This window comes from Lynx canadensis, chromosome A1 (assembly GCF_007474595.2).
Source record: "Lynx canadensis isolate LIC74 chromosome A1, mLynCan4.pri.v2, whole genome shotgun sequence".
Taxonomy (NCBI): Eukaryota; Metazoa; Chordata; class Mammalia; order Carnivora; family Felidae; genus Lynx; species Lynx canadensis.
In genome coordinates, this window is record NC_044303.2 from 35,734,800 (window position 1) to 35,754,786 (window position 19,987).

A 19,987-nucleotide genomic window follows, 5' to 3' on the forward strand; every position below is an offset into this window, starting at 1 on the left:
TTATTTATTTTTTTAAAAAAATTGTTAATGTTTATTTATTTTTGAGATAGGTAGAGAGAGAGAGAGAGAGAGAGAGACTGAGTGTGAGCGGGGGGAGGGACAGAGAGAGAGGGAGACACAGAATCTGAAGCAGGCTCCAGGCTCTGAGCTGTCAGCACACAGCCCAGGGCGGGGCTGGAAGTCACGGACCATGAGATCATGACCTGAGCCGAAGTCGGATGCGCAACCAACTGAGCCACCCAGGCACCCCAGAGTGCACACCTTTAGAACCACCTGCAAGATGCCTTTCAAGCTTGGTGCCCATTTTAGAGAGGGCAATAAGAAGAGAGCATGGAAGGGAATTTCAAACATGAATAACTGTATCTCACACTGGAATTACTGAGCTGAAACACATATGCAGAGAGAAATGTTGTTTACCATCAGGCAGGCAGGCGGGCACTTCAGAGTCAGAACCTGAAGTTCATTTATAAAAAGTTACATCTTTGCACACCTGAGTTTGTTCTGACTGCAAAAGGCCTATTTGTTACCAATACTATAAGAGCACATAAAACAAACTTGACAGATGCCATATCTTGTCCTAGGATTGGGCCACCTATATCTTTAAGTGATCGGCTCAAATAGAAAATGCACAATTGAGGAATTTCCGCCCCATAGACATGAATTCCATAAATATTTTAAAAGTGCTTATTAAACACCTGCTATGGAAAGATACCCTACTAGAAACAGCAGCTCACTTTAAAAGGTTTTTTTTTTTTTTTAAAACATGGCTAATTTTGTATGAAAGAGGTTTATTTTTGTAAGAATTATTGAGAAATAATATTGTTTGATTTTCATGTCTAAAGAAGCAAATCTTTTATAGTCCAAATTAGAAGATTAACTGAAGTATCATGTAAAATAACTATGGAGTAAATGTTTCATGTCACTTTCCTCTTTTCTTGTATTTTATAAAAGATAAATATCATCTAATTAATGATTTAAGAGAAACCTTTACTCCACAGAGGTCTCTGATAAGTTTCTAGGAGGAATACACCAAATTATTTTTTTTCACACTCCATCGACATTTTTAATTCTAGTTATGTACAGAGTCCTTTCATCAATATCCAATATTTTCTATGTACTTTTCATCCATTTGCTGTGGAACGTAAACTTCCTCTCAATATGGTTCCACACATCACATACTCTCAACTTCTGTATGTTTTTCTTTTTGGAGATTAGGCATAAAGAGGTGTCCCCTGGAGCCCTTACTATTCCCACTCAAATCTAAACGGTGGTTCTCTGGGCCTGCTTCACAGCTGTGACTGCTGTGGGAATACCCTTGACTTCTCTCTGCAGGGAATCCCTTCTTTCCTGAATCCCACCTTCCTGTCTTATTTTATTCCCTCTTTGTGATAGAAAAAGGTGCAAAGGAAATAACTTTTTATAACTTTGCATTTCTGAAAAAAATGTGTTTTTTTTCCCTACAATTATTGATGATTTGGATCAATCTACATTTCTAGACTGAAAATCAATTGCCCTTATATTTTGAATATCATCTTTTTCAAGTTGTTTTACTTCTGTTTTCAATATTAACTGCATTTATTTATTTATTTTTTTAACGTTTATTTATTTTTGAGACAGAGAGAGACAGAGCATGAACGGGGGAGGGGCAGAGAGAGAGGGAGACACAGAATCGGAAACAGGCTCCAGGCTCCGAGCCATCAGCCCAGAGCCTGACGCGGGGCTCGAACTCACGGACCGCGAGATCGTGACCTGGCTGAAGTCGGACGCTCAACCGACTGCGCCACCCAGGCGCCCCTATATTAACTGCATTTAAATCAGAGCTGGCTAAAAACATGCACACTTACGCAAGCCTCCCTAGCGAAGTTGAGATGCTCAGGTGGAAATCTGTCTGTCTATAAACGTTCCTAAGGTCCTTACACTACTAAACACTATTGGAGATATTTCTCCCTTCTTACCTTTGCTTTTTAGAGCTGATGAATGGCAACTGAGTTAGTCTTTCATTTCTATTATATCAAAGTGCAATGCTTTGGAAATTGGATGGTGCCAAACATAAAATGGGAATTTTCTCATAGGGGAGAGGAAAGATTTGAAAAACAGTACTCCTTCCCAAGCTTTCCCACACTACAAATAAAGCAGTTCTGAACAAAACTCAGCCTCACTGAGGCTCTCCTCATCTTCCAGGTAGGGAAGGAAGAGTTTTAAACTCCTCATTATGCCTCCAAATATAACATTAAGGCATTTTGTGTTCAGTCTCAGCAGACATCATGATTTAGGAAACAGCATTTCCTCAGATTACAGTGCTGTGTGTCTTAAAAGTATTGAAATGCAGGAATCAGAACCACATTTCCACATGCCACATTTCCCCAGAGCAAGTTCCTTTAGACTTCCATGGATAAGGTCCCTAAAAAGACTGCAGTCTATAGGGAAAGTTAGAAGCATTAGAGTCTTTTTGTAAGGATGAAAGGTATTTCCGAATACCATCAATGATATTTTCCTCGACCAAAGCTGAAATCAGAGTACAATCAACAGAGGCACAGCAAAATGGTAGAATAATCTATTAAAATATTTAATAGATTTATTTATTTATTGGCTGATTTAATATTTATCTAATGAAAACACTCCATGCATTCAAGAAATACCAAGTGACTCTACCAAAGAGAAAAGGCACTATGCTTTTCTGAAAGAAGATCAACATCGTTCCACAATAAACATTAAAATAAATGAAGGCAAAGTAAAACAAAAACAAAACAAAACAAAAAAACCTTTTTACTCATGTACGAATACAAAAGAAAATACAATCTAATTAGCATCAACAATATCCACTAGAAACAAGAGATCATAATTGTAATTCAGCACTAACAGAATCAATACTTATAAAATGTACCTGAAATACAATAAAAAGACTGCCTTTCTCTTAATTTTTGGCTTCTGAATTAAAACAGTCCCTTCTGTTTGCCAACCTTCTTGACTTTATGACATTTGATGGCTACTTTGCAGTTAAAAAGAGGAAGTGTCATACATTTAGAATCTTAGAACTAATGGCAAGTCAGAGAATCAAAGTCAGGATGACTTTGTAGGGAAATCATTCAGGTTCTTAAGGCAAGGTGAACCTTCACACAACACTTGAAAGTTTTTGATGGAGCCTCTAACTCAACACTAATTTGACAAAAAAATGTTTCTCCTTTGCAAGAGTTACTGCATGGGTAGCACTAAAAGTTTAAAAATAAACCTTCAAAGGACTGTATTGAAATAAAATTACTGTCACTTTTAACCATTGATGATAATTATTGGTGGAAGTTCTGTGGTGATAGTTCACTCTATCCAGGCAATGGTCTCCCAAGAATTGCTTGCTCCAAAAACAGTCAGTCATTTATTTTCTGTTATTATACTAGTGTGTCAAATTCTTCCTGCCTTGGGGCAGCCTAGCTTGTGTTAAGGCTGCCCTCAATGTTAACTCTGTTAATATTATGCTGCTTCTAATTTTCTTGAAGAACATTGGATATCTGGGGAAGGAAGCTATCCAGGAAACAATATTTTAAAATCCTATTACAAAACAATGTCTAATTTCATCTAAACACTAATGCCTATTTATACCATTTTCAAGTAACACATAAATATTCAATTTCTCTGCTTAATTTTCCCAATCTGCCCTAGGGTTTACTTATTCATCACCAAAAGCCAAATACTACTGAGTTCTTTTTGTAAAATGGTAAGATAATCACTTTAGACTTGGCAACCTTCATGACCAAGTGCAGTACCACTGAATGGATTTCCTTCAACCTTAAGAATTTAATGTCAAAATGACCAAAAATAGGAAGAGAAAAGAGACAGCCTATTAATAAAGAAATAAAAAACCTGGCTTCCCCTATGACCTCTTGACACATTGATATTTTCATCTCAAAAGATATACAAACAATAGTACAGCAATACTGGGACTCTAAGCTGGGATAAAAGGATCAGAGCACAATAGTTGTGCTGGGTTGGTGAGTGGAACAATTGGCAGGCCAGAAGCTTGCTAGCATTTCAAAAGTTCAACTGCACAACTTTTCATTTTAAATTAATAGAATCTAAAAATCACATGATTCTCTTTCTGTGCTGACTTTCTCTAACAATCACCATTATTTTTTTTTATCACTATTTTTATTTATTTAACTACAAGATCCTCATTTTCTAACACATATAGGTCGTTTTACAAATGCATGCTTTTGGTTATAGGAAGATAAGAAAAAAGTTAGTGGAATAGTTTCTTTCTTTTCTTCCTTCCTTTCTTCCTCCCTTTCTTTTTTTACTTTGTGTAATAAAAATCAAAGAATAGTCTCTATAGATTGTTGATCAATATCAGGAATTGGTAAAAAATTTTCTGTAGAACACAAGATAGCAAATAATTTTAGGCTTTGTGGGACACATGGTCTGTGTCCCAATCGCTCAGCTCTGCACCTGTAGCACCAAAGCAGCCACAGACAGTATGTGAAGGAAAGACCATGCCTCTCTTCCAATAAAAGTTTATTTATAAAAACAGGTACAGGCTACTTTGGCTCAAGGTTCTGAAGTTGGATGTATGTTTTAACTGTGTCCATAAATCACAAGAGGCTAAAATGAACACAAAATGAAAAGATGTCATTTGACCAGTTTCATTTTTATCAACTATTTGACAAATCATACGCATGTCTTCTGTGATATTTACTACATGCGCACTGTATACTAGGTCCTAGGAGATAAAGCATGCTAACGGCTAACTTCCTGAAAAATGTACAGTCTATGAAAACCATAAGACTAAAGCAGATGAAATAAGTACAACCAAATATTCCATACATAAGTTGTCTAGCAAGACTATACTGGTTTACTAAAAAGAGACAGTCTATCATCAAGAACAAATACTCAGAGAAGACATTTTAGAGAATGCAAGAATTAGAACAAATAAAATTGTGTTAGATCAGTTAAGAATTAGAGGAAAGGTATTTATGGCAAAGAGAACACCAGAAAGAAGTGCAGAGAGGTAGGGATGAGTGTGCCTGAGGTAAAGAATGGATGGTATAACCAGTTCAAAAGAGACAGAGTAGTCACAGAGAAGTACGCGTTCTTAGTCTCTTATCCACAAACTCTGCAGTCAGATGTTTTGGAATCTGTTTTTTTAGACTGTATGAATGTCAAGAAGGTATATATTCTGTGAAAGAATCACTCACTCAGAGTAACCTAGGGCATCATCCTTTAATTAAACTCATTATTTCTGCTCTGATGGGGCCTCTTGTCAGTTCAGGCCAGTTTGGCATCAAACGAACTTGGACACGAAACTTACTTAAAAACTTCTGGTTTTCAGGGCATTTTGTATTTTTGGATTGTAAAGGGGTTGTAGACATAGAGTGGATTTAGCTGCCCCAAATGCTAAGCAATCCTGTTTATTTTATAATTTTGTCTGATTGGTTGTTATATGCGCTTTTGACTAGCACCAATAAGTAACAGGCTTCAAGTATGGCATCAATTTTGCCTCTTTTTCAACTGTGATATAATTTCTTTTCTTTGGTTGTTTGTTTATAACTTGTTTTATTTTTTATTTTTTATAATTTACATCCAAAATAGTTAGCATATAGTGCAACAATGATTTCAGGAGTTGATTCCTTAGTTACCCTTACCCATTTAGCCCATCCCTCCTCCCACAATCCCTCCAGTAACCCTCAGTTTGTTCTCCATATTTATGAGTCTCTTCTCTTTTGTCCCCCTCTCTGTTTTTATACTATTTTTGTTTCCCTTCCCTTATGTTTATCTGTTTTGTCTCTTAAAGCCCTCATATGAGTGACGTCATATGATTTTTGTCTTTCTCTGACTAATTTCACTTGGCATAATACCCTCCAGTTCCATCCACGTAGTTGCAAATGGCAAGATTTCATTCTTTTTGATTGCCAAGTAATACTCCATTGTATATATACACCACATCTTCTTTATCCATTCATCCATTGATGGACATTTGGGCTGTTTCCATACTTTGGCTATTGCCAATGGTCCTGCTATAAACATGGGGGTGTATGTGTCCCTTCGAAACAGCACACCTGTATCCTGTGGATAAATGCCTAGTAGTGCAATTGCTGGGTCGTAGGGTAGTTCTATTTTTAGTTTTTTGAGGAACCTCCACACATCTGACAGGTGTAAGGTGGTATCTCACTGTGGTTTTGATTTGTATTTCCCTGATGATGAGTGATGTTGAGCACTTTTTCATGTGTCAGTTGGCCATCTGGACGTCTTCTTTGGAGAAGTGTCTATTCATGTCTTTTGCCCATTTCCTCACTGGATTATTTGGTTTTTGGGTGTTAGAGTTTGATAAGTTCTTTATAGATTTTGGATACTAACCCTTTATCTGATATGTCATTTGCAAGTATCTTCTCCCATTCTGTCGGTTGCTTTTTAGTTTTGCTGATTGTTTCCTTCGCTGTGCACAAGTTTCTTTTTTTTATTTTGATGAGGTCCCAGTAGTTCATTTTGGTTTTGTTTCCCTTGCCTCTGGAGACGTGTTGAGTAATAAGTTGCTGCGGGCAAGATCAAAGAGGTTTGTGCCTGCTTTCTCCTTGAGGATTTTGATGGCTTCCTGTCTTACATTGAGGTCTTTCATCCATTTTTAGTTTATTTTTGTGTATGGTGTAAGAAAGTGGTCCAGGTTCATTCTTCTGCATGTCGCTGTCCAGTTTTCCCAGCACCACTTGCTGAAGAGACTGTGTTTATTCCATTGGATATTCTTTCCTGGTTTGTCAAAGATTAGTTGGCCATACGTTTGTGGGTCCATTTCTGGGTTCTCTATTCCATTCCATGGATCTGAGTGTCTGTTTTTGTGGCAGTACCATACTGTCTTGATGATTACAGCTTTGTAGTATAGCCTGAAGTCTGGGATTGTGATGCCTCCTGTTTTGGTTTTCTTTTTCAAGATTGCTTTGGCTATTCGGGGTCTTTTCTGGTTCCATACAAATTTTAGGATTATTTGTTCTAGCTCTGTGCAGAATGCTGGTGTTATTTTGATAGGGATTGCATTGAATATGTAGATTGCTTTGGGTAGTATTGACATTTTAACAATATTTGTTCTTCCTATCCAGGAGCATGGAATTTTTTTCCATTTTTTTGTGTCTTCTTCAATTTCTTTCATAAGCTTTCTATAGTTTTCAGTGTATTGTAATTTCTTTTCTTTTCTGAAAGTGCTGGACTCTGTGAAGACTCTGTGAAGGCACCAATCAAGTTCAAAAGTCTGTCTCTCTGGAGGCCTGTGCTTCTCAGGGTAAATGCTAAAGACAGACATTTACATCATGTTTGAGGAATATGCACTAGGTAATACAAATGAGATAAGTCCCTTTAACAATGGAGAGATCTATGGTTATGAATGAAAGTAAGACAATACTCAGAGTCTACCTCTGAAATTAAAAAAAAAAAAAAAAAAAAAACAACTTCAAACACAAATACTAATTCTACCCAGAACTGGAACGTGATATGGGAAGGCTCATCATGACAATAGTCCACTGGTTTGGAAAGTATATACCTTATAAATATGGATTGGGGAGGATAGTTACCTAAGGACTAGTCCATGTTACATACAAAGAAGATGTGCTGTGATTTAGTTCTTACTGTTAACACAATAAATGTAGTCTATGTTATAAAAGTTATAATGTTTTCCATATACTACTAGTATTACAATAATGGATTGGTATGAATTCTGTCCTACAATATGAGTAGAGTGAATTTGTGCTTGGTAATAAAAAAGTCATAAATAAGGGATATTAATATAAAGTTTTCTTTGGTAAAATTGTTAGAAGCAACCCAGGCGACACCATAAAGATTAAAATTATTTTCCCCCAAAAAAGTTTATGATAGTTGGCATTCCATCTTTCATTACAAAACAAATTTAAACAACAAAATATTGGAGTCATTTTCTACTTGGCATATAGCTAATATTACAGAATACTCAGAAAGGCAAAGAAAACTATTTACAAAATGTTTTTTTTTAAAGTATCAGATGAACAGTAAACCAATTGGTATGAGGATGTATCATAAAGATGTTTAACAAAGAGTGACAAACACAACTCAAGAAAATTAAGAGGAAAAAAGATCACAGTTTCAAGATACGTTTTGAGTCTGAGAGCCTCCTCTCCTCATTTTTCTTTCAAGATGCTTTTTGTAAAGAGACAGAGGATGGTGTGTGGGCCTTGCACAGCGATACAGAGAAGACAGAGATCAGTGCACACAAAGGCTAGATTCTGAATGAGTTTTCACAATTGAAACTGTTATTCCAGTCAAAGAGATTCCTGCTCACAAATGAAAACCTGTATAACCATTAGCAATACTCCTACAAAATTTTCCCACTGGACACTCCTTGATACTACGCATGGAAAGTCATTCTTTTAATACTATCAGAAAATAAACTGTTACCTGCTAGGACTGGTGGTGGGGGTGAGGGTGTCTAAAGGCATTTGTTCCTGAGTAAAGCACATCACGGTGTTTGTGTCCCTTCCAAAAACTACTATACTGCAAAATTCCCTGATTCTTTCACTTCTCAGTTGGGTCAAATAATGAAAATACCACAGACATTTCCACCCCCTTAAGAAATCTTGAGCTCTGGCTACTCAGTTGGGCCCAGAACTATTCAGACCATTGAAGAACCTTTCCTTCCAGAAGGGAAGAGTGGTACTGATGTCATTATCTTCTGGACACTGGGATAAATGAATGCTTGGACAATCAGAAGAATTAAAGTGGAATCGGACCCAGAGTAGAAAAGCATTCCTAATTTGGCAATTGTCTTCAAACTTCCTTCAAACACAAAGGAAGATGCTATCTATTGATCATGGACCGAAAGACACAGCTGTCCCTCTCATCCAAGGTTTCCAGAGAAGAGAATTCTCCACCTCCATACATAGATATAGACTAGTGCTGGTTATTAATTATTAAAATTCATTTTGGCCCTGTTTTCCCTGCACTGTGATTAGACCATCACTGGTAAAGGTATAATAGCACAATAGTTTAAAAATATGTAGTCTGGTCAGAAAACTTGAGTACTGCCTTCACTGCTTACTGAATCTGTGACCATGTAGAGACATTAAACAACTCTTTGATAAAAAAAAAAGTTTCATAAGTTTGCTGTATGGATTACATGTAATCATGAACACACATAGAGCCTGGCAAATAATATATGATCAATAAATGGTAGCAGTAGTAGGAGTGGGTGTTGTTATCACTGTCCCATAAAAGAGGAGGGTAAGAGAGAGAAATAGATCAAAGGCAGTGCAATCTAATTTGTTATATTCTTCTAAATAGAGGAGTGATTAAAACCATTGGCCTATTTAGATGTATCAATTTCCAAAAATGCTGGAAAGCTGAAAGCACCAATGCACAAAACTAGAATATGCACCATTATGGAAAATAATCTAAGTTTTATGATATCTGCAGAGGACAGGGTAATTGTCAAAGCCTTTATGAAAGCAAGTACACACATTAATTGCCTATCTGTTGAGATTGGCAGAGACATTCCCAAGTAGTATTTATGTAATATGCATTTCCTCTAAAATGGAGGCCTAATTGCTTAGTTATTCTAAATTGCAGAATGGAAAACAAAGGAGCCGTTTTGGCCATGTGGGTAAACAACAGATTTCTAAAAGCTAATTATCTCTTTATTTAATAGACTGAAGTTGTACCAAATGAGACATTTAAGTCTAATAAATAATAAACAAATTGTAACCTAAAGACTGAAATATAGGAGCTGCTCATATAGTTTTTATTGCTCCATTAAATAAGCTCTTATTTACTTCCCCCACAAAACATAATTATACAACACTGGGTCCATTTCAAGGCCATTCTGATGTGCTATTTAAAAATTATGTGAATCAACTTACATACTCAGGAAGTCTTAAGGCATAATATTTGAATTCTATTATCAAATGCCCTATTCGTTTCCATGATTAAGAAACAGAAATGCAGTCTCGAAAAACTTGCACATAATCACATAAAATTGCTATTACTATTTGTCTTACTAGAAATGATCACACATAAGAATAGCTATGCACTTCAAACAAATAAATACCAGTGTCTATACTTACTAGTTTCTACATCAGATGTTTCATACTTTGGGTATCTTCTAAATTAAGATAATTCAAATTTAAACATCAACCTCAGAAAATGTATTCAAAATTCACATACTGATTAACTAGACATCATGAAAATGTAGTTAAATGCAGTTAACTTCTTTGTTTGCTTAATGTAATACCAAATCATTTAACAGAAATAATCAAAACTGTATATGTGAATATTTTAGAGACCTTCAGGCTAATTATTTTTAAGAAAACAAAAATCAGAAAAATGACCTCTGAATGCTGTAGTATGACAATACGAGATTCTGGGCTTTCTTAGTTTTGCTGCTGAAAAGGATTTTCAATGCTTCATTTTTCTTCTTAGGGAAATGTAGCCCACTATTCTATTTTTATTTTCATTCTATTAACAAAAATCACATCCCAAAATGATAGTGATAATAAATAGCACACTTGAAAATAGTTACCTGCTCTTTTGCCAAGGGCAAGTAATGATTTATGGTGGATAAGAAAGAGCAGGGATTTAATTCACTCCACTACCTCAGGTGGTGATACAAGAATTTGTACATCTGTGAAAGAACACAGTTCTTATTTGCATGGTGAAAATACTAAAGCCATGAAAATGTATGCAAGGAAGCTCCCTGTGGGTTTATGACGGGGTTATGTGAACATTTTTCTCTCCCTCTATCATTCAGGGCTGCGTGCCCTACATACGAAAATAAGATAAAACCAAAAGTTCCTGGGCTAGAGAGGTGACACAGCACTAATGCAGATTCAACAATTCGCCCTTCTACATTTTTTTTGAAGAATAGGAAAGCCAAGCTGAAAACTTCTACAAAGACTGAAGCAGTACCACGCTCCATACTAAAATAGAACACCCACAAGGAAAAATAATATAAAGTTTTAACTCACAATAAGATGTTTAAAAAATAAACCATATTGGCACATATGGTACAGGATATAAACATGAACCTAGTTAATTATCCTATCAAGTTCTGAGGAGTTTTATAACCAGTGTTTTAAATTAGTAAGTTCCACATACATTCACATTCTTAGTTCTCTAACACCAAATTTTGTCACCACCACCCACCAGGCCAGCCAGTCCCCATCTCCATCTTATTATCCTGTCTTGTTTTACTTCATATGACTTTTTATAATTTGAAATTATCTTATATATGTCGTTGTCTGATTCACTCATTACTATTATAAACTTCACTACAGCAGGGACTTTACTTATCCTTATTTATCACTGCAATCCCAGTGTATAAATACAAAAACTATTTTTGTTAAATAAAACAAAAGTGACCTATTAAATTTCTTTTCTACATCAATGAAATGGAAAATCAGAGCACTTATATGTTTCATAGTAATAATACAAGGTTTCCATTAAAGATGGTATTTGTCAAGTATAGAAATTGCATAAAATATGGTGTATCTGTTAAGAGTGTCAAAAATGGATATTTTGCATAAGAATATTTGCAGTAATTAAAAGTGCTAACTAGGGGCGCCTGGGTGGCGCAGTCGGTTAAGCGTCCGACTTCAGCCAGGTCACGATCTCGCGGTCCGTGAGTTCGAGCCCCGCGTCGGGCTCTGGGCTGATGGCTCAGAGCCTGGAGCCTGTTTCTGATTCTGTGTCTCCCTCTCTCTCTGCCCCTCCCCCGTTCATGCTCTGTCTCTCTCTGTCCCAAAAATAAATAAACGTTGAAAAAAAAAAAATTTAAAAGTGCTAAGTTGACATACTACTTTATTAACTTCTACTTCATAAAGCCTCCAAATGTTATAGAACTCATGATTTGACAAAAAATACATTCTACATCTACTATGGAAAGTAAAAAGTTATTACATATTTATACTATTTTTAAATACGAAAAAGGTAGCAACAAATAATAACATATTTAATACTTATATGACTAACTTGAGTATAGCAACTATATTAAAAGACTGAATACTTTGTCCCTCTATATTAACAATCTTCTTATGTTTAGAGGAAAACTAAAGACCATTCAGATTAATCATCATTTATTAGCATTTTACAAGGTGTTTCACTTTGGTGAGAATATTATATGATTAGGTGCTATGAAATAGCACCTAGATTCTTTAAAACTCCACAAGCTACAGAGAAAAAAAAAATTAAAGTTGACTTCCAAAATTTTAAAATGTTTTTAAAAGAAAGAAAATCTTTTCAAAAGTAGCTTCCTATATGAAAGCTTTCTTTTGTATCAAATATTTTATCATCTTGTATCAAATGACTTTCTGATTAAACCTATTAAAATATTCACATATAATATACAGTATTTAAAGATGTATTGTCTTAAAGTATTTATTTAATAACATCTATATAAAGTGACAGTACCCTATCTTTTGAAGAAAAGTCTCCTGGAAAATGTCCAAATTTCTGGAATACAGGGACCTTAGCAACCAAGGTTTTTGGGGAACTTTCATCAAGTGAGAGCCCTACACTTATTTGAGACCCAGATCATGTTTGGGAAGATATACTATAAAGTTTTATAAAGTAATCCAACAGGGGCACCTGGGTGGTTCAGTTGGTTAAGCATCTGACTTTGGCTCAGGTCACGATCTCACAGTTGGTTAATTCAAGCCCTGCATTCAGCTCTCTGCTGTCAGCACAAAGCCTGCTTTGGATCCTCTGTCCCTCTGTCTCTGTCCCTCCCCTGCCTGTGCACGCGCTCTCTCTCTCTCTCTCTCTCTCTCTTTCTCTTTCTCCAAAATAAACATTGAAAAAAAATAAAGTAATCCAATAGGTCAAATAAGATGAGCTCTATGATTCACAAAGATGCAAGAGAAACCTTCCTATAAGTTTATTTTTAAAAAGTTAAAACCTACTTTAACAATTTAGAAAAGTATTGTCCTCTTGGGAATGCAAACTGGCATAGCCTCTGTAGAAAAGAGTATGGATGTTCCTCAAAAAGTTAAAAATAGAACTACCTATGATCCAGTAATCAACACTACTGGGTATTTATCCAAAACATTAATTCAGAGGGACACACACACCCCTATGTTTACTGCATTATTTACAATAGCCAAACCATGGAAACTGCCCAAGGGTCCATCGCTAGATGAATGGACAAAGAAGTGGTGTATGTATGTGTTCATGTATGTGTTCATGTGCTCACACATATATGCATACATTCTTTTTTAGGCTTTTTAATAATATTCCATTGTATATAATGAATATTATTCAGCCATAAGAAAGAATGAAATCTTGCCATTTGCAATACATAGATGGAGCTAGACAGTATAATGCTAAGCAAAATTAGAGAAAGACAAATACCATACGATTTCACTCATATGTGGAATTTAAGAAACAAACAATGAGCGAAGAAAAACACACACACACACACAGAGAGAGAGAGAGAGAGAGAGAGAACAGCAAACCAAGCAACAGATTCTTAACTATGGAGAATTGACAGTTAACAGAAGGGAGGTGGGTGGGGGAGGGGTTAAGTAAGTAATGGGGATTAAGGAGTGCACTTGTGATGAACATTGGGTGATGTATGAAATTGTTGAATCGTTATATTGTACACCGGAAGCTGATATAACACTTTATGTTAACTATACTTAAAAGAAAAGAAAAAACCAAAATGTCCTCAATACAAAATTACTTATCTGAAATAAACACAAACCAATTATTAACCATAATTATTAACGATAATTATAACCATAATTGATTTGGTAAATTTCAGAAATAGACCCTAGTCTATGAATGATTAAGCAAGAATTATATTTAAGTGGAACAGAATAGTATTATGAATATCTGAAGCTAAAAAAATTTGAAGCGGATATAAAATTGCTGTAAAGATGACTTTCTAAACTTGAGCAAGCGAAAGTTATAACAAAATTATAGAAAATGAAACATTTTTATATTTCAAACTATAAAAATCAAAAGCCAAATTGAGAAAATATACTTAAAAGGTAAATACTGAGGCACAGTGAGCTGATGTGTGTAAATCATTAAAAACAAGACGAATGCAACACAGTTCACAAAGAAGGAAATACAAATGGACTAATAAACACTTGAAAAAATGTTCAACTTTAGTAGCACTCAGAGAAATGTAAATTAAGACAAAACATAATTTTCTAATTTATTAACAAAAATGTTTAAAAAAATGAGAATATTCAACCGAAGAATATTCATAAACTAATAGCTTTAAAAGTTGGTGAAGTTAGAATGTACTTTCAGAAATCAATTTGGCAACATGCATCAAAAAGTCTTAAAACTATCCTTTTCTATTCCATATCCTAATAATTATGAATATTTGTCAATCATTTATACATAAATGTATAACATTGAAAAGATAGAAATAATAATTGTTCTATGACCTCATTACTGACTAATGCAAAATAAATTAGATATGGCATATCCAGGTATTACAAATTACAGATTAAGAATCACAAGAATAACAGGAAACATTGAGAAAGTTCAGTGAGATGCTAAACAACATATTTACTCTATCATATAACTGTTTTTAAAAGGTAGAAAATTTTAAAACTGAAAGAAAAATGTGCCAAAATATTAAAAGTGATTTTTTTGGATAGGAAGATTATCGATAATGATCTTTTGGTCAACCACTTTTTAAGTGTTTTCTGTAACACAAAAGTATTATTTTTTAAGTTGGAAAAATAAAATAAACTTAGCTATTCTTAAAAATGAAATGCCTTCAGGAAAAATGTAAATTTGAATGAAAACATTATTGAGATTACATTGGATCTAACATATTCTTAAAATTTTTGCTTCCTATCAGGTTTTAACTTTCCAGATTGATAGAATAGAGAATTGCTGAGAGGCTCAGTATGATAGACCAGGGGGTCTGGGCAAAATCCACAAACAGCACAGCCAATTTGCCATCATATAAGTCATCTAAATGACTCTGGCCAATACTAAATGAGCCAGTGTTCAAATACCAGAATGTCTGGTAAATTAGGCAGTATTCAATTATTTTAAAATGATTTCCAGAAGCATATTCTTAAAATCAATGTTAAACCTTTCTGATCTCCATTTTAGTTAAAACTTTAAGAAATTTTTGAGAATACTTCCTGAATTTCAAGCGTACTCTTCTAAACAAGAAATTGTGCTTACGATTATTTTTTTCTCCTGGAAGAAACATGTGTGATACATTAAGGTACTCAGTTTGCTTTATTAAAGGTAAAATATGTCTGTAAAAGTGAAAGCAAAAAAGGCAAAAAGGCATCTCTGTCTACCCCTGGGGAAACTTTAGGTGAATTTGCAGCCCTGAGTTGTAAACTATGGTAATTTAGCAGTGAAGGTGATGGATTTTAATTAAAGCCTTCTGCAATCCTTAGTGGCTTAGAGGTGGAAGAGCCAAAAGTTTGAGGGAGTGAAAATGTAACTACAATTTCCTTAATTCTTTTGCTTCTAAGTTAGTGGTATCTTTATCTATCTATCTATCTATCTATCTATCTATCTATCTATCTATTCAAGAGAGAGTGCACCTGTGCACATGCGACCAAGCAGGGGAGGGGTAGAGGGAGAGGCAGTGAGAAGCTCAAGTAGGCTCCATGCCCAGTGCGGACCCAACACGGGGCTGGATCCTGTGACCATGAGATCATGAGCTGAGCCAATATCAAGAGTCAGACGCTTAACCAACTGAGCCACCGAGGAACCTCAGTTCATTGTATCTTTCAGCTTTGGAATATATACATATATATATACACACATATATATGTAAATATATATATGTAAAACTGAAAAGCTGTTACTTTTCTATTTTTAATTTTTTTCCAAGAGTTTTTACTAAAGAAAGTTTCAAAATATACAAAAGTAGAGCAAATGAGACAGTGATCACACCCTTCCCGTTAAGCACCCATCACCCAACTTTGGCAATTACTATTTATCACCAATCTTGTTTCATCTACAAATTCCCCTCTACAAACTTCATCTACAAATATCCATTCAATTCCCCAGTCATGCTAGAGTATTTTGATTGAAATCTCAGACATACTTTTGTTTATAAAATTTCAGTATAAGCCTCTACAACATACTTTAAAATATATTCACAACAACATTGTCCTGTCTACAGGGGAAACATAATATTCAAACTTTTCAGACTCCCTTTGTCTACATTTTTTTGGATTAGAATATATGTAAGTTTCATTTATGACAACTGATAAATCTCTTAAGACTCTTTTATTTATTTATTTATTTATTTATTTATTTATTTATTTTTAATTTTTTTTTTTCAACGTTTATTTATTTTTGGGACAGAGAGAGACAGAGCATGAACGGGGGAGGGGCAGAGAGAGAGGGAGACACAGAATCGGAAACAGGCTCCAGGCTCCGAGCCATCAGCCCAGAGCCCGACGCGGGGCTCGAACTCACGGACCGCGAGATCGTGACCTGGCTGAAGTCGGACGCTCAACCGACTGCGCCACCCAGGCGCCCCTCTTAAGACTCTTTTAAATCAATACATTTTCCCTTCATCACTTTTTTCCTCCCTTAGAGTATCTTGTTGAAAAAATACTAGTTACTTGTCCAATAGAATTGACCCCTTTTCTATAGTTGTTAATTTATTGGTTGCCATAAATTATTACAGATTCGTTATTGATGTAGCAGTCAAGAGAGTGGGAATACTCTGGAACTACAAGATAGACCAGAGGACCAATATCACCTATGACCAATGACCAGTTAGAATAAAAGCGTTACTTGTTACTAACAAGTAAACTAAAGGAGGAAAGCCCATTATTTAAAAAAAAAAAAAAAAATGCTCTACATTTTAACTATACAAATAAGTGACCATATCTTTTTTTTTCACTGAAGTTTATTAAACTGCTAATAAAGGTACAAATTGCAAATTTGACAGTACTCACCAGTCTTCATTTCTAACAAGCGCTTTTTCTTTTGTTGACGTTCAAGTCTTTCTTTCTCTGCTAATTCTTTGGCTATTTGGGCACGTTTTTCCCTTTCCTCTGCTTCTCTTTTTTTTACGTTCTCCTTTCTTGCTTGCTGTTACAAACAAATTTTGAAAAATGATCAATTTTAACCACAGTGATTTCACAAAGAGAATGGAAAATTATTAATCTGTAGAGCTGTGATTAAATATCTTTTAGATAATGGCTACTTCTAATATTAGTAACAGTCTTTTAAAAGATTAGCACATGAACCCTTGCTAAATATGGATCTATAAATACAACTTATGTTTAAAGCACCTGCATCTTAGTAGAATCAACTAAGAGAAGGGAGACGAAACTAAAAATAAAAAAAGCACTTAATTGACAAATCAAAACTGTTTCCCTATATATATTTCCAAGAGGGTCTAGCAAATGTATGAGTCTTCCATACATCGTCTGCTAGGTAAAATATTGAGTACAAAAAAAGCAATTGGAGAAATGATAGAAAACAGCTAAAAGTTTGCAAGGACTGTTTCATATAACAATCAATCATTTAATGATTTCCTCTCAGATAAAGACAAGTGTCATAGGATGACTAGAGGAATATTTGGCGTTTCAAAGACAGACCTCTGACTTCTCATCAAAGTCACCAAGTCACAATTATGGGATCTCAATAGGTATGTGATTTAATTCCTTATTTTCTAAGTTTTATACAAATCAAGAAACACCTCTCATGTGTCATTAGTGGGAATTAAGAGGTAAACAAGGATTTTTTATGTGCCAACAGCATAGCTCATGCTACAATCTCCTATGTTCTCAGTACCAATGAATTCAAACAAGCTATCTAATTGCTAGTTTATCACTAATGGTATTAAATAGAAAGTGCACAACAAAACTTTAACAAGTAGGTGGCTTTTTTTATTTGGGAGGAAACTTTTAGTTTTCTACTGTCATAGCCTTGTTTTTGTAAACCCTAGAGATAGTGCAAGTTCTTCACTAGAAATCAAATATCAAAATTTAAAATTATCGACCAAAACAATGAAAAGCACATGGGAAAAGAGGAGAAAACAAAAAGCCTTGAGGCAATATTAATTCATACATCTAGCCCTTCATTCAAGAAATACTGAGACACTGAGTGGTAAGTGGTATTATTCCAAGCATTTGACATATATATGTGTGTGTGTGTACATGTACACACACACACATATATATATATATGATTTATAATATACATGCATTGCACATACACAATTCTAAAACAAGTTCTATATTCTGTGTGATAGGGTGGTACAGGAAGCAAAGACAGAGAATAATATGAAAATTTTGAAAAAATTGTATCATGAAAAAAAGAGTGATGTGATAGAAGGCTTGGGGGGGAGTTACTTCATATTAAGTGGTATAGATAAGGCCTATATCAGATAAGACCCCACTCACTGATTTCATTGATGCTGAAACTTCAATATCAAGAAGCTAGCTAGGTGATGATCTGGGAGAGATCAAACGCAAAGGCTGTTGGTGGGTTTGAGAGACAGAAGGCCAGTATGGTGGTATAAGATGAGGTCAGGAGCTGTGCCAGATCATTTAGAGTCTTCTAGGCTAAGATAGGGAAGGTTGGACTTTCTTTTAAGGGAACCAGAAAACAAGTGGAGATTTTCAAGTAAGAGAATGCAAGACTAAGCACTCTAAGATACAAGTGCTAACCAACCACCTTTGTTCCAAAAAGTAGGATCTCCCTCTTAAGCAAATGGATTTGTTCACTGTCTAGTGTGTAAACTGGGGCAAAGGTTGGGCAGTCTTATTAGCTCTTAAAAAAGATTGGGTTTCCCAAGTTCAAGATTTTCTTCCAGTAATACAAACCACTGTGTATGTAGGTATTAAATCTGGCCTTCTTCACATTTCCCTGTGGGAATTTAGACTCAGGAATGAACAAAGAACTGTTTACTATGGCTGTTGCTATAATAAATTCTGTGACTCTATAGTCTTGTGTTTTCTGCCAACGTCCATGAAACAATGGCAGGCTAACAAGGTAAATTCTCCTACTCCTCACAGTTCATGACATATATTAATACTATTACTGCTAAGCTATGAAATAGCAGCTGCAGTAATAGGTGCTTTCCTATGCAATCCCTCCAATCCTCAGAATGGATTCTGCATTTTCCACTTGGCACTGGCTGGTTAAATAGTTGTTCACTACAATGATTTCTGTAAGAGGCAGAGGCAAGACTTGAAAGCTAGGGGTAGTCTATGTTCTTTCCACCATGCTGCTTCATATTACGGGAGCATATGTTAGGCACAAAGTATACGACAATAGCCACTATAAGAATTGACATAAGGAAGGTAGGAGAAGGCTACATAAAAGTAGAAAAGAAGTGTGTTTTCAAAGATCAACATGTATACACATCCATGTGTGTACATGCGCACACATGGGTACCCACGTTTGTATATGTAACAAAGATTGAGTAGAAAGACCGGATTGTGGTGGAGAAAAAAAACAAGCAAATATTCAAGTGTCAAAACTGTATTTCTTGCTTGAGGGAAATAAATAAGAGGAACCTGCAATAGATAAAAAAAATATCATGTAGCTTATTTGTGAAACTTAAAGTACAAAATTTTCTGATGTAAATTTTCTACTTTAATGACTGGATGCATTTCAATGAGCACATTTAAAAGACAACTTATTAGCAGACATAATTGCCACACCCTTTTAGTATTCCATTGGGCAGTAAAAAGTCAAAATTACTTCCTAGGACCTATAAAATAATGTTTACATTTAGAAATAAGGTCTGAAGTAATTCTTAAAGTTATTTTACTTTATGGAAAATACACTATTGATTTTCATTTAAAAGCCAATCTCATTTAAAGCATATCTTCTTCTGACATTATAACTATTAGAAGAATTTTAGCTGGAAAAATACCAACAGACAGCACAGAAATAGGTATTTAGTCTGAAACTAATATCCCAGTTCAAACAGTAATTTGGAATTTTCTTTATTCTAAATGTTGAGAAGCAAAAGTAGCCAAAAACAGAAAAGATGAACAGTTAGAGAACCACATTATTCTAGATACAATTG

General features: G+C 34.9%; 1 protein-coding gene across 1 annotated transcript in view; it reads right to left on the reverse strand.

The window, feature by feature from the left end:
• Positions 1–19,987, reverse strand: part of DIAPH3 (diaphanous related formin 3) — a 510,843-nt gene that overhangs the window by 156,033 nt on the left and 334,823 nt on the right. The window contains 1 exon segment of the mRNA XM_030311865.1: positions 16,896–17,031. Coding sequence (XP_030167725.1) covers positions 16,896–17,031 — 136 coding nt within the window.